Genomic DNA, 24,969 nt, shown 5'->3' with positions numbered 1-24,969 from the left:
GTTTGAATTGCTTTCTGTTTTTTACACATTTTCATATTCCTACTAGATCTGTAAGCTTCTGCAAATTAAAGACCGCTTATTTATTTATTTACTTTTAACTTATAGTCAGATCCCAGTTAGTTCAAATAATGAATCCATTGCAGGGAGTCTCACATATTCAAATTCTCATTTCATAGTTTTGTTGAACTGGAATCAGTTACAATATTTTACATAATTAAAACCTTAAATACTGTAAATACAAATGTGTGGGACCCCTGCAGGGAATTCATTATATTCATGAATGAAGACATAGCTGTATTTCTGTTCTTCTGTCTTCCTTGCCACCTAAGCATAGCACTGAGCTTATTCTAAAGGCTTATACTTAGAGAAATGTGTAATTTGTGGAATTGAGTTGGTAACATTAACTGCCAATGTCAACTATGAAGTGGGGAACGGGCCATGTTCCCCGTGGTTCTGTGTGTGCTCACAAATGATTCAGTGCCATTCTTACTAGTGTGCATAAAAAAAGAATCATATGTTCCTTTCTCATGAATTCAAGTCACATAAGCTTTCATACTTGGTAAGGATCTTAACATCTTGCAGAAAAGGAAATTGCAGCCCACAGAGATTTCTTAACTTGATCAAGATCATATGGCCTAGTAACTGGAAGAGCCAGCCCTGGAACCCTGTTCTGGTTTCTAGCCCAGTGTTCCTCCTACTGAAGCTTGCTCAAAGGTTACTTAAGGAAACAATGGATAAGCTAAAAGAGGAACTAAGATCTGTCTGATGACTCTGATGCCTTATGCACAAGAAATGTCAGTTTGCAAATCTGTCTTCTGCCAGTATGATGAGACATGAAATCAGATATGAAATCACTCTTAATTTCTCAATAGATATGGGACGTAGCAAATTCACGATGGAATAGGAGAGTGGTTTGATTTTTTTTCCTCCTGAATATAAGGTCATTAAGGATATCTTGCCTACTTAGTATACTCTAATAACATTTTGTGAGTTTGATAATTAAGGAATTCTTCCATCTGCTAGAATTGTTTAGATTGGCAAGCCACCTCTGAATTGGAGTATTCTGAGAGTGGAACCCATAAGGCAGCTGAATCCCAACCTGCTGACTAAAGCCTTGTAGAGTTTGAGGAGAGGGTGAACATTGTTAACAATGAAACTTTCACCCTACTGAGTAAGGATGACTTGCAAGGAGATAGATTACATTGCTATCTCTCTTGTCCTGTTATTCATGTGTGAAAGTTTGTATCTCAGAGCAGTAACAAGCACCATCTTGTTCCTAGAAATATTTGGTGATAGTATAATTGCAATATTGGTAACAAACATACTATTAAATTCATCTGTTTAAAAAAGTTTATATTGATGTAATTAGTGACTTTATGCTTACGGAATGCAGAATTCTTCAAATATATTATCTCATTTGAGTATTACTACCTTGTCAGGTAAGTAAGGTGAACATAATTCCCATTTTAAAGAAAGAAAACTCCATATTTATCTAATAACAATAATAGCAATAAATAGCTAGCATTTACATAGCACCTAAGTGCCAGACACAATGCTAAATACTATAACATATTATCTCATTTGATTCTCCTTATAACCCTTGGAGATGTTTCTTTGTTATCTCCATTTAGTACTTGAGTGAACCGAGGCAAACAAATTTGAACTCAAAGCTTTCTTATTCAAGGTTTCAAGATATATCCAGTGGCCTCTAAGAATAATTTTCATCTAAAGATAATTTTCTAGGCTTAGGCCAATATTGAATTTTAGGATTTCAGAACCAAAAGAAACCTGAATCAGGCTCTTCATTTCACATAAAATTAATCAAAACCCAGGTATTTTGTAACTTGACAAAAATAAAAGAATTAGTAACAGTTGAGACTTTCTTGACTTCTGGTTCAGTGATTTTTTTCCATTTCTTGACCATATCAATAATACTAAATTGTCCTTTTCATGAGGTATTAAAATAAATTAAATGACACCAAAGAAAATTTATAATTCAAGGACATGGAGTAGATGAATAACTTACTCATGGAGCTTATAAATGGACAGGAGAGAATACATCAAACCTCCTACCAATTCTTTTGGAAAATGAACAGTTTTATATTTTTACTTCATTTTTTTCATGTTTACTTGTCAAACTCCTGTGTTTTTGCTTCTGTCTCATTTCAATACTCAACTGAAACTCTCCTCTGTAGCCTATGACACTACTGGCCACCCATTGTCTCCTAATTCCACCTTTCCTTTAATCCTATTGTTCTCCTGTTTCTCCTCTTACCCAGATGATGTTTCTGTTACTTAGGTCATTGCCCATAGGAAACAACATAATATAGGGGAAAGAATATATTCCAGTCAGAAGACCTGGATCCAATTTGACCTCTTAGGCTTATGTTGGTGTTACTAGTTGTTAGCTAACTTCCCTGGGTCTCAATTCCCTCATCCATAAAATAAGGACGATTAAGACTAGCTAGTCAAAGACTCCAGATCCTACATCTCCCCTTCCAACTATATATGTCTATCAAAGCTCAGACCTGGATAGTCTTTTTGATCTTTACCCCATCCCTCTTGGGGAGAGCATCCCTTCAGTAGTCTCTCTACACAGATGGTCATGAGATATAATCTTGCTCTACATTTATAGCCTCATATCAACTATTATATTTTGGATATCTCCAACTGGATGTCCAAGAGGTATTTCAAACTCAGTATGTCAAATTTAACATGGCCAAAACACAGGTCCCCTTCATTAAACTTATCCCTCCTTCAATCTCCTTTATTTCAGATGAAATAACTAGTAATCAAGTTTCAATCAATATTGGATTTGGTCATTCTCATTTTCTTTCTCCCTCTCTCCAATCCTACGTCCAACGATTTGCAGTCCTGCTTTTTATACTCCCACATTACCTCTCACATTCATGATATCTCTCTATTCGGACCCTCATCACCACTTACTCAAACTACTGCAATAGCAACTAGATTCCTGTTCACAGACTCTCACCTTTTAATCTATCCTCCAAAGAGATACTGTAATGATCTTCCTAAACCACAATCCATCTCATTCATCTTCTCAAGAGCTATCAGTGCCAGCTAATGATCACAACCTGTCTTTCTAGGTATATTTGGCATTGCAACCTCACCCTCCCCATGCACACACACTCATCATATAGTCAATCTCTCATGCAAAGTAGCCTACTTGCTATTGTCCAAACTCAGTAACCCATTTCCTGCCTCCTTGCCTTTGTTTATACTGTTTTGCTATGATCACTTGATCACTTCCCAGTCCTCCAAACCCTTGACATATATTCTAGTAGGTCAATGGTCAGCAAGTATTTATTTAAGTACTTATTATGTAATAGATAGTATGCTAAGCAGTAGGAATACAAGGAAATAAAAGAAAAACAGTCCCTGCCTCATGGAGCTCACATTCTATGAAGAAAGACTATATATATATATATATATATATATATATATATATATATANGTAGGAATACAAGGAAATAAAAGAAAAACAGTCCCTGCCTCATGGAGCTCACATTCTATGAAGAAAGACTATATATATATATATATATATATATAGAGAGAGAGAGAGAGAGAGAGAGAGAGAGAGAGAGTCTATTATTATTAAGTTATTCCAATCCTTTTCTAAAAATAATTTATAACAAAACTTTTGCTAAAATGATTAGGGAAATTTTATTATTTTTCTCAATAAATATACAAAGGACTCATGAAATAATAATGAATCATTGGGATCATTGTCTTAAGAGACACACACATATAATCTATTTCAAATTAATGAGGGAGAAGTAAGAAGAGGGAGGGAGTGATGAAGGATGCGAGAGATGGGGAAGTGACTAAGGTTTGACAAAGAGAAGAAAAGAACTGTAATTCATGGATTTGCATCAGGATGAAAAAGTTAGGGGAAAAACTGAGAAAGAGAGGGATGGCAAGAGAGAGAAGGATGAGGAGAGTGAGGAAGGGAGGGAGAAAAATTAACCTATAATTATATATTTTCATCTAAAAGAAACACATCCTAATCTATTTAAATTTTTTTCAACATTTCAATTACTTCTATGACTAGACTATCTAAGTCTCTCTAAATATGGATGATATAGAAATAGTGTGTGCTTCAAAGTTCCTGTCTAATAATCAAATATTGCACTTAGTATTTTGATTCATTTTTGCAACTTGACCCCAAGGCATAATTTCTTTTGAATTACTCCTGCTAAAATGTTGAAATAATTTGGCTTGAAGTTCTATTTCCTCATCTCACCTCACAGTCTCTCTCTCTCTCTCTCTCTCTCTCTCTCTCTCTCTCTCTCTCTCTCTCTCACACACACACACACACACACACACAAACACATAGCACATGTATGCATGCACACACCCTTATCATTTTTCTTTTGCATCAATTTAGTCATCCATCTTCTTGAATTCATGTGTAATAGTTTGATTTTTTTCATGAAGATGTCATATGGACAGAATTAAAATCTTAATATATAAGAGCACACATTGCTTTTTAAAAAAAATCTACTACCCATCTCACTAGCATTCATTATCAAACACAATCATTCTTCTAAGGCTTGAAAAAAAAAATTTTAGCCCATTCTAATCTAGGGTTAGGTACATTAAGTACGAAATAAATAACTGTTGACTTCATTTGTAATTGCAAGTATTAAAATTAGCTTTGGTCTAAGTTTTTCTATAACTACCTTTACATGTATTTGGACTTGACCTGTGATTTTTATCATAAAAAGGAACTCTCTTTACTGATGAAATCAGTACTTGGTGTACAATTTGTAGTCAGAGAATTGCCTGGGTTACTGAGAGATTAAGTATTATGCCCAAGATCACACAGTCAGTAAATATCAAATGTGGGATTTGAGCCCAGGATTTTTTTTACTTGTGTGCCAGCCCTCTGTCTACAGTGCCACAGCTGGCTCAAATATTTGTATTTTTAGGTAAAGTGCATTTTGCATCTCACCTTCATGTTCTTATTAAAGGGAGATAATTCAGATGTTATTATCAGTAGTTCTCATGGCACTTATTTATGGTAGTAGATAGAAAGTAATGAAGACATTTAGTCTGGGAGAAGAAAAAAAAAGACATGATTGTTATCATCAAATAACTATAGGCCTAGTTTATGGAAGAGAGATTAGGCTTATTCTCCTTGAAGGATAGGGAAGTATTAAAAGCAATTGATAGAAGTGATATTGGCCAAATCATTTTACCTCATTGGGACTCAGTTTCCTCATCTGTCTATTAAGAGAATTGGACTAGATTTTCTCTTAGATCTCTTCCAGCTCTAGATCTAAGTTGCAGAGAGGCAGATGTAGGCTTACTATAATTAAGAATTCCCTAACACTTAAAACTGCCCTGGATTGAGTGTTGGGTCTGGTGTCAGAAAGACTCAATTTCGTGATTTCAAATCTGTCTTCAGACACTTAGTAGCTGTGAATCCCTGCACAAGTCACTTTACCCTGTTTGTCTCAGTTTCCTCAAATATAAAATTATCTGGATAAAAGAAAGGCAAATCGGTCTAGTATTTTTGCCAAGAAAATCCCAAATGGGCTCAGAGTCAGAAAGGACTTAAAAATGACAATAACAACAAAGCTGTCCATAGTGGGTTATTTAAAAAAAAAAAACAAATACAACATAGTTACTAGTTTCAAATGTGTAAAACCTAATTAAACTTTTTACACATTTGTTAAGTTCCTTAACCACAGGGCAATTTATTTATTTTGGGTACCACATTCACAAGCTCACAGTAAGTACTCAAAAATAAAGTTAAGTATAAATAATTCTGGAAAACACCAATCCAAAGGCCCATACTTTGCTTTTGTCAGTTCTAGAACAAGAATCTGAGTTGTTCTTTTGAGTCATATAAGCAGCACACCTATTCTAAAGCCTTTTATGAATGTTTCTTCATTGTTCAGAGGTGATTGGAGTTCATATGCTTTATTTCCAAACTATAAGCTCTATTAATTGTAACAGCTTTGAACATGGTTGGGCAAATAGGACCCCTTTGCTAGACTAGGAAAATCTAGGGAGTTTCACCACCAGAGTTGAGTTAGCCATTTGTGCTAAATTATTTTATTCATTCCATAATTAGATAAAACTACCTGCTAAGATTTTCAAAGGCAATGAATTACTTTTGTAGAAGACCTCAAAGCAATATCATCATTTATACTTCTAAATATTGAAGAAATTAGTTTAATTTGATTTTTTCTATTCAATAATAAATATGTAATAATGTTGGTCTATGTGTGCAGTATATGATTCAGAGTCTGAGGAACATATTTCCCAGGCTAAATCTGCTACTTTAAACACTTGGGATTATGGATAAAACCCTGAGATTCTCTAAGTTAGAGGTTCTTATCCTAGAGTCTATAAACTTGCTTTACATACATATATACATACATATATATATTACATACACACAAATGCATATAAGCATGTACACATAAAATATACATAAATATAAAGTATTTCTAATATAGGATTATACATAGGTAGAGACAATCACAAACATACATATATATAAATATTTCAACAAAATTGATATCTTTTGTAATCTGAGGTATTTTCTATGTTTGAAAAAAGTATTCTGAGGAGTTCATGGGCTTCAGAAGTCTGCCCCAAAGGATCCATGAGACAAAATGAGTTAAGAATCTCTACCCTAAGTACTCAGTTTTCAAATTTATAAATTGGGATGATTGGACTAGAAGGAGATTTAAGATGTCCACTTCTAAATCCCATCATTGTAATTCCAAATGAAATCTGTTCACTATGATTCTATAACATGTCAGGATATTTCCTCAGTCCACTAAAAAAAAAAACACATTATTTTTTAAGAATAGCTAACACACATTCACACACACACACGCTTTCCTACTGGAATGCAAACCTATAGGAAGCATTTCCGGAATTTGCATTTGTTGCAGTTCAGAAAATCACTAAGGATCCTACTCTCTTCCATATAATTCAAGTGAAATTAATAGAAATTCAAGTTAAAATTTTTATATGGTTGTCTTGAAATTCATGACTATTTTTTATCATGCTATGATAAACACAATGATTTATGATCAATAATTGAAGTAAAAGATGTTAACATATATCATTGCCATACTGAATTAACTGAAAAATATTTTTTCCTCCTAAATGTGCCCTTCAGTTTTCCTTTCCAGCATATCTGCCATATTATACAGTAAATATTTAGGTAACTTTATGCTGATTTCTTAATAGGAAGAAAATACTTAAAGTGGAAGAGAAGAAAAGGAAATTGGAGTCGGTCACCACAATTTTCCCCAAGATGAACAGTTTTACCTTTTTAATTGTGTTCTGAACAATCATGTCTCCAACAGGCATTAGTATGCCTCCCAGTACAGCCAGTACTCCACCTATGACGGCACCTGTGATGAGCCCACAGTTCCGATCACAACCCATTTTTCTTGTTTAAGAGACCACTTAGGGTTTGTCACCAGAGTCCTTTTTATTCTTCAGGTCTCTCTCAGGCTGAATTCCCAAGGCAGTTGATCCTGTTACTAGAAACACTGTGAAGTAGAAGCCTAAATATCAGTTCAAAAAGATCAAAGTACAAAAAAACAAGTAATGAACACTGATGGGAAGATAATTGTGCTAGTTATAAATAAACAAATGCTTGCGTCTATTCCTTCATGCTCCTAGTATAGACTCTGGAGATTCCCACCCTTTTCCTTTCACAAACTTATTACAATAATATAATTAGCTCAATTGTATTCTATAAACTATTATTGTTTTTTTTTTCCTATGATATTTAGCATTACAAATAATGATCTTATTAAAACTGCTCACACATGATGCTTTCAAGATCATCTCTACCTCCTTATTTCTTCCCCACCCTGTCATATCCTTATAAGCTCTCTGGTTTCTCTACCCAATCATATCCACACCCTCATAGGTTCTTTTGAAAGTTCATCTCTTTTGCAAGTTCAACAAGTTTTCATTTAAATGTCCTCATGAACCCAAATACTACTAAAATTGGTATGGGGGTATAGGCTTTCCCCAGATACCCCCAAACTCCAAAAGTTATCCCAGGTCTAAAAGGAATTCCTTTTCTCCTTGCATTTCTGAAGTGCTGGCTGTGAGATGATTTTAAGGTGGGAGAAACATTCCCTCTGGCCTCTCCCCTCATTTTTAATGAGCACAGATAGGCACCTCCCACTTTGCTTCTGATAAGAATCTGTGTTGTGTCTAAGATATCTGATTATCATCAGAACTGGCTAATTCCAGCCCTTCCCCCAATTTTGAGTTTGAGGCATAGAACATGGCCATGTATGATCCATCTCAGGTCCCAGAGTCCCAAAGCTATTGCTCCATCATCCCATTATTGTCCCATTCCTAATCATGTAATCCCCTTCCCCATACCTTATTGTAGCAGGAAGGAGGCTACTCAGAGATTTTGAGATGATATACTTCAGAAAAAAAGCCAATTCTTCCAATCATTTGCAATCTATAAAAACAAACATATACACAATAAGCTATGAAAAGGTTGAAAACAAATGTTAGAAATAATGCTCCTTCTAATAAAAGTTCAAATGAATTTAGAATATTATATTTTACAAATAAATTTTTGATTGTCAACTTTGCAAGATAAATATGAATCCCATTTTATAGGTGAGGAAACTAAGGTTGTACAAAGCAACCTTTCTGAATTCTCATCACTGGCGGCTTAGACCTCTCTCTCCATTTCCTACTTTCCTCCTTTTCCTGCCTTTTACTTACACTCTATTCTGGAAAATGCCTACTCCCTTTTTAAAACAACAATGATAATTCTTCATTCATCCTTCCCAAATTCTCCATTCTTTTTTTTCTCACATTCACAGAAAGCCCATGGAGTCTTCCGTAGAATATGACCTCAGTTACAATAATTTTTGAGATGATATATAAAATAGAGAAAATATGTGGCCAAATTCAAGCAGAATCAACTATTATTACTTTCAGTTTTCTTTTTAATGAAAAACAATCATTGTTTTTTTGTTCTCCTTATAATGTATGTAAACTGGAGGAAAACATCTTTTATAATACTACAAAAGCTCTGGGAGAGGTAAGAGAATGCTTCTTATTCCTCTTTGGATCCACCATTATGTTTAGAAAAATGGGATAAATTCTTAATAAATGGTTGAAGTAATCTATATTCATAATAATGAATTTTTGGGGTAAAAAGATTGACCAAACAGCATGACAATGGGTATACATCAGTGATGGGCAAACTTTTTAAAATGGGGGCCAAAGGAAAGGAAATGTTCATCCGTCAGTCTGTTTCTAAGGCAACTCTTTCGAAGTTTCATTGTATTGTATCCTACTCATGGTATTCGTAAGATTAGGAATAATGTCCCTTCCCAGGATAGAACATTTCAGGGGGCCTCATCTGGCCCGCAGGCCGTAGTTTGCCCATCACTGGTCTACATGATACAAAATATATTAGGCTTGAATCCCAAGACCCAGGTTCATTTTCTTTCTCTCTCATTAAATAGTTGCAAAGGATTTGATTCACTATATGTCTATCTGTGTGTGTTTGTATATATACATATATATATGTATGTATATATATGTGTGTGTATATAAAATTATGCAATATAAAACAAAAATAATGTCATTGTTTGTGTTTTGTATTGTATAATTTTACTAGAATTATATGAGCACATGTAAATAATATTTTGTAATTATAAAGTTATAGGTAAAAATAATTTATTAGTTAAACCTTTTGAGATAATTTCACAGGAACTTTTACTTGTGTTGGTTAATTATTGCAACAGGATTTGAGTTAGTTTACAAAACAGTGACAAGTCAGGCCCTATGTTAGAAATGGCTACAAACTAATATAGTCCAGAAAATCAGAAAAACACAGACAATATAGGCAAAAAAAAAAAAAAGACCACAAAGACATAGAGCAATTTTGTCCTCACCACAAGGATATTATGACGGATAAGGAAGAATGTTGTACTATAAGTTCTTTTTCTACATTGATAGCTACAAATGTATCTCTTTCACTGTTTTGATAGTGGCCTACTACAATGCCTATTTCTTGTTGTTTATAAATTGTTCTAATTCTGCTTACTTCATTCTGTTCATAATATGTTTTTGAAATAACTTATTTCCTTTCTAACAGAATAAAAGTACATATTAATGTCTTACATGTAATTCAGCTATTCCTCAACTGATTAACTGTGAAAGCTTAATTTCCAGGTTTTTAGCACCACAAAATAACTGATATATATGTATATATTTGTTAAGAAATTCATTATGTATAAAATATTTAAATATGTTTTATTGTATATTATATATGTGTGTGTGTGTGTGTGTATGTGTGTGTGCGCGCGTGCGCAGTGACTGTCTAGCCACTATTCAAGATACTGGGAAGCCATCAATCACAATGGAGAGAGAGAGAGAAAAAAAAAAACCTGGAGAATCATCCCTCACATCCTTGACCTGCTACCTACTCTGTAGGAATTCCCTCTCTAATTCCCACAGAATTCTGTTAGAATCCCCTCTTGTCAGATAGAGGTTTTTTTTTTGTTGTTGTTGTTTTGTTTTTTTAAAAAAACTTCCTTCTTGGAATCAATACTGTGTATTGGCTCCAAGGCAGAAGAGTGGTAAAGCCTAGCAATGGAGGTCAAGTGACTTGCCCAGGGTCACGCAGCTAGGAAGTGTCTGAGGTCAGATTTGAACCTAGGACCTCCCATCTCTAGGTCTGGCACTCAATCCACTGAGATACCCAGACCTCCCCTAACATCTTCCCCCCTCCCCCCGTTAGAGGTTTTAATTTTCAGAAGCACACAGATTCTGTGGGAACACTGGTCAGAATTTGGTTAGAAGTTCTAATCTGCATATTTACTCAGAATGAAAATAAATATATGGCACATGGGGTAAGGTTTACAGAGAAATCTTTGGAAGAAAGCAAAAACTTATTAACCTCTTAAGGTATCACCTTTAAGGACATATTCCACAGTCCCCAAAATATTTTGTATAGTACAGCAAAGACATGAGTTGTTTCTTTCTCACTTTGGCCAAAGGTAATTTAAAGCCTTCATATTCTGAATGGGGGGAGGTTAGTTTTACTGGGGCCCTAGGCATATTCATTTTGGATATGTTCATAACTAATACCTTGAGAATAACACACTCCACACAATTTTAATTTTCAAAGTTATGTTATTCTCACCTGCCTCCCTCATATGTAACAACTAATAACATTGCTAAGTAGACACACTCCATCTTCAGAGGTATTCAAGAGAAATCTTGCTTGCAGAAATTTGCTCTTTCAGCTCCAAGTTGTTTTCAGAAATTTTGGAGATGCTTTTGCTAAAAAGAAATCTTTGCAAAGCAAATTTCAACCCATACTTAGCTAAAGTTAGCATTTTGATAAATCCTAATCTTCAACTACTGACAATTTGTTTATTTGGGGAAATGGAAATTTTCATTTCAAAATTTACTTTTATGCTGATTATAGGAATTTGTCACAAAAGAAAAAGGCCAGGGAAAGGTTATAACTGTCCTCAGGCTTTATAAAGGACACACTGTCTAACTTCACTACAGGTGGAAGCTGTCACTGGCTCATGCCATAACTTTTTCACTCAGATATTATCAAAATTCAATTTGCCTTACTTGAGGCCAAAGGGTCCTATCTCAGCTTCAGACTAATATCGTCTCTCTCATCTTCTCCCAAGGGCCCTCACTTATCCTCCAAGTACCTTGTCACCATTCTCTCTTTTTGTTGATAGATCAATCACCAGACAGCCATAGTTGGATATCAAGGTTACAATAGCCTCAGTTGAGATCCCAAAAGCCTTTTACCTCAAATGACAAATCTTACCCGTTACAGCTCAGAGAAGTCCAACTTCTCAGTAATTCAATTTCACTGTCTTAAGATTCCATAATCCAAACAAGCTTTTTGCTTACCTGTTTACTCACTCTGATGGCTTCTCAAAGCCTTAAAAGTATATAAATAAAATATCTAATCTTTAACGTTTTGATCCACAAAAAGACTCTCTTGCCTTTACCATAGATCTAACTGGGAATATACTACATTTATCCACTTCTCTGAAAACACTCGGGGTTATATAACTTGTCCCTCCTTCTTGATAAGAGAGGGAGATGAAACAGTTACTTGCTTAAGCTTTCTAGTCTCTAAAACATTTACTCTACCAAGTATCCTGTTACCTGCTATTAATAACTCAAAAGAACCCAGATTATGAATCTTATTAACAATACATTATCCATATACACAATATACATAATATCTTTTGAATATTGTCTTCTCCAATTCACTTCACACATTAATTTAGTTTGCAGTACAAATCATAAATCATTTGTGATTCAACACAATCACATTCTAACAAATTGCATCTAAACACATTCACATCGAAACATGTCTACATTTTAGCAGAATCATAATAATATAATAATATTTCCACATTTTCCTTTGTAAACCCAACAATTTAGATTATACAGAATCTTCTTAAAATTACACATTACACTAAATTTAAGCCTCGTTTTTTCATTAAACAGGCAGCAAATAATAGGCCAATCAGGCTGACTAGCCATGTGATTTCAATCCCCAAATACTCAAATAACAAACATTTTTGGCATGTTCGAACATTCAAATCTCTAACCATTGTTCACTTTAAATCTCAATGGGAACATATAACTAAAAAAGAATAGAACCCTTCTGGAATCTTATTAACTAATAAATAATTTGCAACTGTGAATTACTTTTACAATCACTTCACTTATTTCCACAAATACATTCCAGAATCATTTGTTATTTTCCAAAATCACATATATCAACCTTTAAATTAACACCTTCTAATTGCGGGATATCCCTTTCTGTCCTCTTCCACCTCCTCTGCCTCTCTCTCTCTCTCTGGCCATCAGAGGAAGAAGGAGGAAATGTAGAACACATATTTCCACACTCTGTCTCCTAGAAATAGCAGAGAGAAAAATGCAAAATTCCTCAACTCTATTTTTCCTATCTTCTTCATCTATTAATCTGTTTCTCCTTACTTCAAAGGAATTTCCCTTTTGAAGTCCATTCATGTAAATCACAACCAATTGTTCTGACTCAAACATATTTTTAAGCACTTTCTTTAGCAGCTCAATATATGCTCACTCCTTTCCCTTACTAAAAATCATTCCTAGTTCACTCCAAATTTCTCCAAATATATGAACTACTCCCCATCCATATTTTGAGTAAGTATATATGTTTCCTCCTCAGTCTCCCAGTATTTTCAGGGCCTGATTTAGAACACATAGCTCACAGGTTTGAACTGGCCTCTGGAGGGTGACCTCTATTCAATAGAGGCTCTTTCTTTCCCTCAGTTATCACATAGTCATTTCTTCTTTTTCCATCTAATACTAGTGAGGACTCATCTGTACATAGGTTGACTTCCCCAGGTAAGGGAGACTTTTGCTCATTCTTCCTCCCTTTGGAGCCACTAAAGGGAGCATTATCATAGCCAATTTTGTGTCCTAGTGGAGTTTCCCTCAGTGGGCACTGCTTCACCATTCCATGTAAGAGGAAGTTGCTCTGCTCTGCTTATAGCTGTAGTAGTGGAGGAGCTGATGAAAGTTAAGGAACAGTAGGAGAAAGTGAGCCTATAAGAGGGGGTGGTGGTATTGGTAAGGGGGAACAGGAGCAGAAGGAGGTGGCACTTGGGGAATAGAAGGAAGAACCAGAGAAGGGGAAGGGAGGTCCTCAAGTAGGTCTTGGGTTTTCTCCCCCTCTCACTCCAATTCTAGATCCTTCTTCTACTCCTCTCCCTTTTCTGCCTCTATTTCTAAGAAAATTTTTTCTTCAATTTAATCTGCAAAGACTTCTTCTGTCCATTCTGTAGCTCCTTAGTAACTTGAACAAGAACTTTGGCTCTGTTCTTCTCTTCCTCATCCTCTCTCCTGACTGACCCCATTGTAACAATTCTATCTTTTAGATTTTGTGGATATCTGACCATGCATTAGTTATAAAATAGGTTTTTAAGAGACCTTGTCCAAAAGGTTCAGTCAGATATATACCAGAGAATTGCTAAATGCTTCCCTCATTCTATTTATGAATTCAGTAAGGGTCTCATCCTTTTTCTGTTTAGGCTTATGGATTCTATTTAAATTCTGACTCTGGAGCATTGCTGTTCTTATACCTTGAATAATCATCTTCCTGAGATCCCTCACATTCATATGTTGGGCAGGCTCATTATTATTCCAGCACAGATCTCTTATGGGGTATTTTTGCTTGCCATTTGGCCCCCGTTCAAGCTCATGTTCAGCATCCCAGGCTCGCATTGCTGCCCTTCTAATCTGTCCTCGCTCCTTTTCAGTGAATAACTGTCATAAAATTGCTATTAGCTCTGGCCAAGGATAGAGATTCAGTCCTAAAAACTGATCAACCTGCTCTGCCACTCCTAGAGGGACTTCTAATGAATTTCTTGTTTCCCTTTTAAAGCTCCACACTTCAGAAGTGCTGAGGGGTGCACTGATACACACTACACCCTGCCTCAGCAGGACCTCTCTGAGTGGATACTGTTTTGTCACTCCTCAAAAAGGGAGATTTGTCTGTTCTTCTAATAATCTCTTAAGTTCTCTGGTCATAGATATGAAGGGTTAAATTTTTGGGGGTAGGAGTTTGAACAAAAGCCAATGTGCAGTTTATTAAATGCAAAACACTTAGTTTATTATTAGGAAACATGGATAGGAAATAGGAAGGAGGAAAGTGAAAGTAATCTTATAATAACTTATAACTATACCCCAGATCCTAATCCTAAATAATTTTCTCTAAAAAACCCTAAATCTATCTGCCTCAGAGGGCAGTATCTTCTTCTAGGCGAAAGCCCTTGCCTACTCTCCTACTCTATCTAATCATATAACCACTATCTATCTACCTTATCTACCCAAGTTATTATTAATCATCAATAAAGTTATTAAGGGCTTAATTCCATTCTCTGTCTCCAACCAGAGAGAGTGCTAGTAGCAAGCCCTCTCCCCAGGAGACCCAGAGACAAAAGCACTTTCCAACAGCCCAGAATTAACTAATCACACTGGGCCACACCCTTTGAACTGTCACTGACTAACTTCTTTCTCCTAGATACAACCTGCACAGCAGGGGGCTTCTTACTAAGACATCCTGTTGCTCCTTTTCCTCTTAAAAAGAAAAAAGGAGAAAATAATAAAAACTCTCTTAATATAGATCTGTATGGATCTGGGGAAACCATTGCGGCTGCCTTGGTCTGAGGCAGTAGAGGAGCTCATGGAATCAGAGGAGCATCTGGAGGCATGAGTGCTGGTTGTGGTGGGGAAAGCACTGACCCTGGGAGGGAAGGTGTAGGAACAGGAACCACCTGAGCCTGGAAAACAGGAACAGGGGGAGGAAGGAAGAGATAAGGGGGCGTGGAAGAGACTCCAGTGCATCCCAAGTGTTCTCTACCTCCTCTCCCCACTCAGAATCCTTCCCCTTCCTCCCACTGCTGCTTCATTCCCTTCTTCCTTCTCCTACATACAAATATCTCTGTGTCCAGAAGCCACAGGGCGGCACAGGCCTTTTCCTCATTAGTACTCATTTTTCTCCTACTGATTGTCAAATACAAACTCTCACAAACTGAGGTTTCTTCTGACCCATATTTTGGCCAGTATTTCCAGTTCTGGCTGCCCACTTCTAATCCAGACCATTGAAAACAACTGTATTTAACAAAAAACGTTCCTGACATAGGCTACAAAATGGGGGGACCTATTCCAAGCTTGTCATTATAATCTCAAACTGTCCTGAGAGGTACAGGCTTACTCTCTCCTGTTCAGCTCAGCCTTATCTAGTATAGCCTGTCTCTCTACTGTGGATTGTCTCTGTCCCATGGTCTCCTCTCTAGGATCCCAACCTCTTAAACCACCCACCATTGTTATCTCTCTCACCAGGAGTCCCTATTGATACTCAGGAATGAGTTTCTTCTTAGCTGGCCAGGGTTTACTGCTTTCTGCTCTGCTTTGGCTTTCTCATTTCTCTTTCAATACCCAAGTTCTTTAGAAGCGTAATGAGAGACCTAGTCTACCCATTTGAACAAATAATTATTCAGATAGGGAAACTGAGGCACCCTCTGTTGCTTTGGTTTCCTGGTCAGGGAACCATCTGTGCACAGTGGCGATCAAGAGACCCGGAAGCCATCTCTAACTCCCGCAGAATTCCATTGGAACCCCCTCCCTAACTACCGGAGAATTCCGTTGGAACCCCCTCTCTAACTCCCGCAGAATTCCATTGGAACACCCTCTCAAATAACTCCTGCAGAATTCCATTGGAACTCCCTCTCTAACTCCCCAATTCCATTGGAAGCTCCTCTCTAAGACCGGCAGAATTCCGTTATCACCCCCTCTCACCAGTTGGAGGCTCTACTTTACGTAAGCACACATTCTGTGGGAACACTCTGGGTTAGGTTTGGTTAAAGAGTCTAATCTGCATAGTTACTCAATGCGGATGGATATAGGATACATGGGGCACATTTTACAGAAACTGGGAGAAAGCACAAACTTACTAACATCTAAAAGTATCACCTTGAAGGACACATCCCACAATCCCCAAAATTCTTTGTATAGTACCGTAAAGACATGAGTTGTTTCTGTTTCACTTTAATCAAAAGTATGTAACAGGCTTTTCGTATTCTGAATGGAGTGAGGCAATCCAAGGAGAGACGAATTTTACTGCAGTCCTAGGCATATTCATTTTGGATATATTCATAACTATTACCCTGAGAATAATACACTAATTTCTCACTCCACATATATAATATAAATGTTATACATTTATACCTTCATATAGATATCTCATTTCTTTTTGTGTGTGCGTGTGTATACAAATAGAAAAGATGGTTATCTCTTTCTTTCATATCTTTCGGGTATAGACTTGGAAGAGATAAACTTAGGTCAAACAGCCCTGTTAATTATTGTTTAGTAACTTGAAAAATTCTGAATTGCTTTTCAGAATGGTTCTATCCATTCAATTGACCTTCAACACAGCATTCATGCACTTGTTTCTCAAAATCCCTTCTAACATTCATCATTTTGATAAAATATCAAAATTACAAAAAAGAACAACATTGAAGAATTTTATAAACTGATGAACAAGGAAAGGAGCAGAAGCAGAATAAATTATACAATAATAACATCCCTGTAAAAACAAACAACTTTGAAATCTATGAGAACTAGGGATCAATAAAAGCACCTTTCATGACTTCAAACAAACTATATTGAAAAGTTGGTGCAGTGGGTAGAATGTTGAGCCTGGAGTCAGGAAGATTCATCTGTCTGAGTTCAAATCTGCCCATAGGCACTTCCCAGCTGTGTGACCCTGAGCAAGTTATGTAATTTTGTTAAATGAGGTGGAGAAGGTAATGGCAAACCATTCTAGTATCTTTGCCAAGAAAACCTCAAATTGGGTCACAAAGAAGCAGATATCACTGAAACAACTAAACAACAACAGTTACTAATTTTCCTTACCTGTTTTATTTTGTTATTGATGGTCTCTTATAAGAAAGTATTAATATATAAATGTTTGTAATGAAAAACACATCAATATAACTTTAAAAAAAGAATAGCTGCCTATTTTCATCAGCAAAGAAATTATAACAAGGTCAGATTTATTTGCTGTATTATTATTCAACTTGGAACAGGATAAGCCAGGATTTTACAAAGCATGGGTCAGGAGAGCATTTCATACATACACCTAGTCAAAGACACATAGGCTGGAAAAAAAATGTCATGAGGATAGAATAGCTAATAGGTCAGTTTGACTTAAATAGAGAATAATTAGAAAGAAAAAATAAAATGGAGGATGGGATAATATAACAAAGGATTTTAAATGCCAGGATTGGAACTTCATAAATTTATTTAACTTGGGATAAGTGAGAAATGGTCAGATGTATAGATTTTAGAACTTGAACCCAAATAGACTGACACTGACCTAAAAAATCCATGTCTAAAAATGTATGACACTAAGTCTCTGAAAAATAAAGCACAGTCTGAAGACACACTTCAATCTCTTTAGTAATTTTTCTTCATTCTACTTCTGATTAAAAATGAGTCACATTAAACCACAGATTCCTTTGTTATAGAAGGCAGAGTCACACTACAAACTAGTTCCTCAAAAGAATGTTGGTCCTCTTCAAAGTCACTGTGTACAAAGATCATTGTCTAAAAACTCTCTTTTATCGCGTCTTTAAAAATAAAATTAAAAATATTTACACACTCATTTGCTATCCTAAAATCATAGCTAAAACTTTCTCTGTACTCAATTGTGGCAAATTAAATGTCACTCTTTATCTCATTTACCTTTTGAAGACAAGACATTTCTAAAAATGCACTTGTAATATCCTTATCTCAAGTAATCGCATTTAGATGGATGTTTTTTGACATGATCCTGAAGAGTTATTATAGACACATCTTAAACCACTTACATTGCCTGGTTATTCTGTCATCTATTCAAGAAGAATCTCACTGTCATCCTATCTATAGGACATGCCTCCCCTGGGAAGACTGCTCTAAATTTTCCCAAACCAAACAATTCTAGTTATTCTGGGTATTCGCTATAATCTCTGGAAATATTCTCTACAAAATCTACCACTTTCCACTAATGCATTTTTTTAGAGAGAATCTGGAAGCTTGTCAGGGGAAGTTCATTTACTGAGCCAATTTCATGTAAGTTCCCTACTCTTGAAAAGAATAGCATTATTGAAATATTCTTAATAAGTAGCAGTATCCTTTACCACCCTAGTCTGACTCTAGTAATTTCTATATTTCCCTTTAAAAAAATGAGGAGAGATATGACCAAGAGAAGGCACTAGAACCACCACCAACATGAAATTGGTTCATTGGCCTTCCTACACATTTAGGTTAACATTAAAGTTATAGATGTAAGCCACAAAGGTGTTCTATTGTTGCTGTTTTTCTATTTGGGAAATGCTTCTGTCACATAAGATTATAGGTCTACAGCCAGAAGAGATTTCAGAATCTGATTCCCTCTTTTACACATCAGGAAATTAAGTTCTAAGAATATGATCTGACTTGCAGAGTCAGCTAGTGACTGCACTAGATAGAATGCTGGGCATGAAGTCAGGAAGACTTGAGTTCAAATCCAGCCTCAGATACTTACTAGTTATGTTATCTTAGTCAAGTCATATAACTGTTATCTGCCTCAGTTTCTTCACCAGTAAAATAGGGATAATAATAGTTTCTATGACTCTGAGGATTGTTGTGAGGATAAAAATATGATAGTATTTGTAAAGTTCATAACACAACACAGAGCTTGCCACATAATAAATTCTATATAAAAGCTAGCTGCCTTAATAAAAGCTGGTATTACTTGCCCGAGGCGAAACAGGTTGCATCAGAAGTGGCATTTAAACTCAAGTATTCTGACTCCATACTTTTTGCACTGCTCCAGAACTCCTCCAAAAACAAATGCAATGATCACTATTAGTACTGCTACTGCTATTCCTGCTCCTATTGTTAACTACTACTATGCTCATAAGAGTTTGAAAAAATAGGAGAGTTGTCATAAAGAAGATAAATACAGCCTACTCAATGATTTTGCTTTTGTGAAGGTATGGGATTGTTGGAGAAAGTGGCAGGAGAAATATATCAAACATTGAAAAATAAAATACAAATATTTCTCAGTAGGCTCTTCATATCAAATAGCTGATGACCAAAATAGGTAAGTATGTTAGCAAGGCAATGTATAAAGATCTACCTAAGAAATTGGGCAGATAGGTGGCACCAGAAGACAAGAATATCAGGAAGACGCGTTCTGCTGAGTTCAAATCTGGCCTCAGAAACTGACTGACTGTGTGACCCTAGACAAGTCATTTAACTGCCTCATTTTCCTGAACCAAAAAAAAAATGAGCTGGAAAAGGAAATGGCAAACCATTCCATAGTATCTTTGCCAGGAGAACCCCAAGTGAGGTCACAAAGGTTTTAACACAACTGAAAAACTGAGAAACTAGCATGCTGAGAGTAATGCTAGCTATCGAATGGCTCCCTCTTTATATTTTAAGCTGCATTCTCAATGTGATTCTTTTTGTGACTCAAAATGCTCTGGGTACAAGGTTGTTGTATAGTAGCTTTGCATAAGAGTCATTTTCTCTTTAATTAGATTAAGCAAGATAAGATATACTAAGGACAAAGCAGGGAGATACCTTAACTCTCTATTTCAAGACAACCAGCTTCACCAGTAAAACCTCTGGTTTCCCCACCCAGCCATATCCTCATCCTTTTCTGCTTTCTTCACTTAAGTATTTCTTCTACTGATTCAGATGTACAGTTTATCTAACACATTAATCTTGTATTGTTTCATAGTATTTTTATGATATAAAGTAATTAGCTAGTTTCCTACAATTCCACCTATTATGTTGCATTTTGAAAGAGGTATTCTGTTCAAGTATGAAACAAATATTTTTTCTAACATTTAAGAAGCATCCTTTTTTAAAAGTGGATGAATATTGTTAATGCTCAGGATGATTTGTGACTCTTAAATGTTTTGATGTCCAAAGGAATAAGTATTATTATAATCAGGTTTTATATTTCTATAATATACCCATTTCAGCACATATTATCATCATCATCATCTTTATCATATTTTTTTTACCCAAGAGGACCTTAGGGAAAGAACATAAGTACAAATTATGTCAAACTTATAGCTGAGTATAGGAAAAAAGTCATTTTGCCATACCACATGCTAGTTGGAAAATCACCCTTCTTTAAACTGTCAAAGAACCTTATAATTTGCCATTCTGCATGCAGTTATTCTTGAAGTGCAAGATGAATGCCTTGTACATTTGACATTCTTTTGATTCATGAAATCAGATAGACCAACTAAAGTTCTCTGAACCCCAAATATGTGGATTAAAGATATAGTTTTCATTCCAAACTATTTCTACTTTAAAAAAAATCAGAGTGTCAGTGGTATCTGGAATAGAATAGATATTTTAAACAGGTTTAAAAATTTTAATTTTAGATAAGGGATAGAGAAACAGAAAAAGAGAAAGAAATAGCTAGAATAGAAAACAAGAGGAAAAAAGGACATGCATTGTTAAAACTTCTCCCTGATTACATACCTTCAATGATCCCAAAGTTAGACCAGATGGCTTTTTTCCCCAATCTTGAGTATTCTCTCCTTTTCCACTTAAAAACAAAGAAAAACTCTTTCTAATCACTCAGACACTTTTTTGGTAAAACACACACACACACACACACACACACACAATAGCAAAAGAAGACCTCTTCTTGTTCTTTAATCCATAGTAGTTTTTCCAAGCTAGAACTTCTGACTACCAAATTGGCAGTCCTGTAGAAAGTGAGGGGTTGACTTGATGACAAATCCTATTATAGTCTGTACTCTAAGGAACCCCTCCTATATGCCAGGATATCACAGAACATTGTTTTTTAGAGAACCTGTAATTATTCTCATATGTGGATAGATGCTATGTGACTTGGGAAACCCCACCCAGAAGAGACATGACCCACAAGTGGGATTTCCTGGGATGTAAAATGTGAAAGCTAAACAACAAAATCAGTTCTAATCTTCTAAAAGTCCTACCACAAGTGGATGATGGATTCTGGAGAGAGTTTTCTGACTGAAGAGAAGATATGTGACTCAGATCTTCATCTACCCATATTTATTTATTTATTGTTCCCTGCCAAAAAAGCTAACAATAAACATAGCATCTTCTGACCTACTCTATCATCTGGTATTTCAAATTTCTCCCCAACCTTACCTGTTTCATTTCTTCAAGCCTATTTAAACAGATAGAACTCAATTTAAGAAGTTATTTCTTCAAATAACTGATTATTTTGAAAAAAAAAGTTGAGGTTAATCAAACAGTGATTAGAATTCAACTTATTGAAAATGATTTACTAAAAATAGCTTGATTTCAATTGTTCTTCCTTTATTCTTTTGTACCAAACCTTTGTGTATATCTGTTAATAGTTCACATGCAAGGACTTTACATCTGAAAGTCAACAAAACTGTGATGGAAAAAGTGGTAAGTTAGGAATCAAGAGATCTTCATTCTAATACTAACTAGTCAGAGATAAGATTTGTTAAACGGGGCTCTTAACACTTAGTCTAAGAGAAAGGGAAAGTGATTTATACCCAAGTAATCTGACTCTAAACAGGGTATAGATCATTACACCATGTGAGATAACAGTCTTCTCTTTTTACATCTTTGCTTAAAATAGAGGGTCGTTGCCATGTCTCTCACTGGCTCTGTCTTCTCTATATCTGGTCCTCAAGTTTGGGATCTATTCCATTCCAGAACTACTTTTTTGTGGAACAGAAGGGGCTCTAAAATCTTATTTCCAGAATATAGGAGGACTTGTTGCAGATTTAGCTAAGGGGTCATTCTGGGTAAATCCTGGAAGGAAAAAAAGCAAATGGATATATATACATATATATATATATTAAGACATGCAATAAAATATATATACTGGAGTATTTGCAGAAAATAAGTAAAAATCATTGAAATAACTAATAAAATAATAAAATAATCCCTTAAAACAGTAGTACTTCCATTCCTCAGGAGTATGCTGGGGGAAAAGGGAAATCTGCCAAAGATTTATCAGAATACAAAGGAATATTGTTATAGAAGTCTCTGAGACAAGAATTCAGAACAAAGGTAGTAATCAATTTAAGAAAATAATACACATACACACAAATAAGGGTGTAAACCTCAGCTTCCTAGACAAATACCAATAATGATTGTACATTTTGTCCAAATACACCACTGTGGCTATATACAGCTACCTCACTCACTACAGTTACTTGGCATCCAATGCTATGAGGGAGGGGCGAAGGGGAGAAGAGTGGCAATATCATAATCAAGTGATTTTGCAAACTAAAAGAAAAACACATGGATTTTCCACTATGATTGTCACTACCTAATCCAATAGACTACATTAGCACTATTTTCAATCTTCAACTTGGAACTAGAAAAATTTCTATTTCTAAAAATTCTAATTAGAATTTGTATATCATCTCTACTGGTTAAAATTTTAGCTTCATTTATGTAATACGGTACCCAAACCACACAGAATGACTCATCTAACCTACTTTATATATTTGCCAAGATATCTGCAAGTATATGCTCTAGAGAATCCACTTCATGACAATTATAGTTCAAACATAGTGCCTGAGATGAATTATGACTGTTTCCGAAGCCATTCTTCTGAAAGGGCATCACCTTTGTTCAGACTCAATATCCATTTAGACTTCAAGAGAAACAACTAACATTTTTTTTTATTATCTTGCTATATTTAGTCGCACTAAAAGGTAAATTCTCATCAATTCGTCATCGCATATTGTTACTGGGATTATAAATCTGTAGGGATTTAGCCTACTTATTAATGTTTAACTATGAAAAAACATACTCAAACACACATTACATTAGTTACCTAACCAGTCTAGTCCATTTAGTTGTGCAACTCAAACAGATTAATAATCTATTGCTGATGTCCACAATTAAGTAATCGTGTGGAACAGTTTGATATGTTGCTATCAATAGGGGGAGCAAGTCAAGTAATACATAAACCCAAGCAATAACATCTAGGTTGCTTATTCACCACAACAGACAGATAAATATATAGTGATAAAAATTAAAATTAAGAACAAAAATATATTAAAGAACAAAAAACATGTAGGGTCATAGATTTAATAGTTAAAGGGTAATAAGGTTCATTTATCCAAATATTCTCATTTTACAGAGAAGGAAACTGAGACCAATAGAAGGAAACTGGTTTTCTCAATGCCACATAAATGACAAGTTACAACATCTGAGCTTGAATCCCATTCCTCTGACTGAAGTGAATATATTTTAAAAACAATTTTATTGCATGTCTTAAAATATATTTTAAAAACTGTATTGCTGAGAATATGATATTAATAATACCTAAGCATTAAATATCAAATATTTAAAATGTTATTTCCATACATGAATAAAAAAGATTGTCATAAAAAGGTGAAATGCAGTTGGCTATTGAGCAAAAAAAGTGTTAAATTTCTTAATATAGCCTATGAAAAGATTTGCAGTGCATCACAAATAATGTCCTTTTCTTCAGAGAACTAGGAGTAAATATTGGACACTACAAAAATAACATACAATGTTTCTTTCTAACTTAGAGATTTAGAACTAGGTAAAAAAACAGTTAAATTGTACACACTTCTTTTATAGCGTTTACAGAGACACTTTATGTCCCATTGTCTCCTGGAAGACAGGAAAATCCCTTAATTAACTGATTTATATAGTAACCTATGACTTACCTTTGTAAAGCTGAGAATGAAATTTCAATTGATTATTGCAGTATTTGTTCATACAGTGCTCATTAGGGTCAAGTAACATCTGTAGCTAAATCCTCACACTGAAAAAAAACTTCCACTAAAGACTGTGAGAGAGTTTAAATATTCAAGAAGACGTCAGATCACAGTGTGTAGTTTGTTGCCAGGAAAAAAAAAAAAAAAAACGATTTGTACTGCTCTGGTCTGAAAAAGACCTATCACCTATATCTCATGGTAAATACTAAGAGCAGCATTTTTTTTTCTTTTTATAAAATTCTCATCCAAGTAAGACAGGGGCCAGGCAGACAAAGGGGAACTTAGTTGCTGAGCTGCCAATAATATGTTCTGTTGTACAATTATAAGTTCAAATACAGAAGCTGGGGGTGTGAAACAGTAGTCATCAACTCACTTCCTCATATATCACTTGGTTTTTCAGAGTTGTCTCGTGAGAATGGTGAGATGCCCATTGTGAAATTGATGTCTTTTTTATTCATTAAACTATATTGATATACTTTCAAAAATCAAAATTGAGTTGGTTAAAACAGTATTTTGTTTTTGTTTTTTTTTAATAGCTGAAAAGTCCCTGTCAATCAGCAAAGATGAAATACAGACCTAGAAAAAAAGGAAATGATCTATTGTTCTAACTGGA

At 35.2% G+C, this 24,969-nt stretch overlaps 1 protein-coding gene across 3 annotated transcripts in view; it reads right to left on the bottom strand.

Annotated features, from left to right (window-relative positions):
* The window catches only part of CD36 (CD36 molecule), a 54,338-nt gene extending 29,956 nt beyond the window's left edge, over nucleotides 1–24,382 (bottom strand). Inside the window, exons 1-4 of one of the 3 annotated variants that reach the window (XM_044678583.1) lie at nucleotides 24,306–24,356; nucleotides 21,106–21,172; nucleotides 8,398–8,482; nucleotides 7,318–7,544 (exon numbers count right to left, since the gene is read on the bottom strand). In XM_044678583.1, coding sequence (XP_044534518.1) covers nucleotides 7,318–7,437 — 120 coding nt within the window. In that variant the 5' untranslated portion in view covers nucleotides 7,438–7,544; nucleotides 8,398–8,482; nucleotides 21,106–21,172; nucleotides 24,306–24,356. Of the gene's footprint in view, nucleotides 1–7,317; nucleotides 7,560–8,397; nucleotides 8,483–21,105; nucleotides 21,202–24,305 lie in introns of those variants that run through there. The other 2 variants (XM_044678584.1, XM_044678585.1) reach the window with 2 other exon arrangements.
* Nucleotides 24,383–24,969: the final 587 nt, after the last annotated feature.

The sequence above is a fragment of the Gracilinanus agilis genome, chromosome 5, assembly GCF_016433145.1.
Source record: "Gracilinanus agilis isolate LMUSP501 chromosome 5, AgileGrace, whole genome shotgun sequence".
Classification (NCBI taxonomy): domain Eukaryota; kingdom Metazoa; phylum Chordata; class Mammalia; order Didelphimorphia; family Didelphidae; genus Gracilinanus; species Gracilinanus agilis.
The sequence above is the reverse complement of the archived record's forward strand: the minus strand, read 5'-3'. Positions and strand labels throughout refer to the sequence as shown.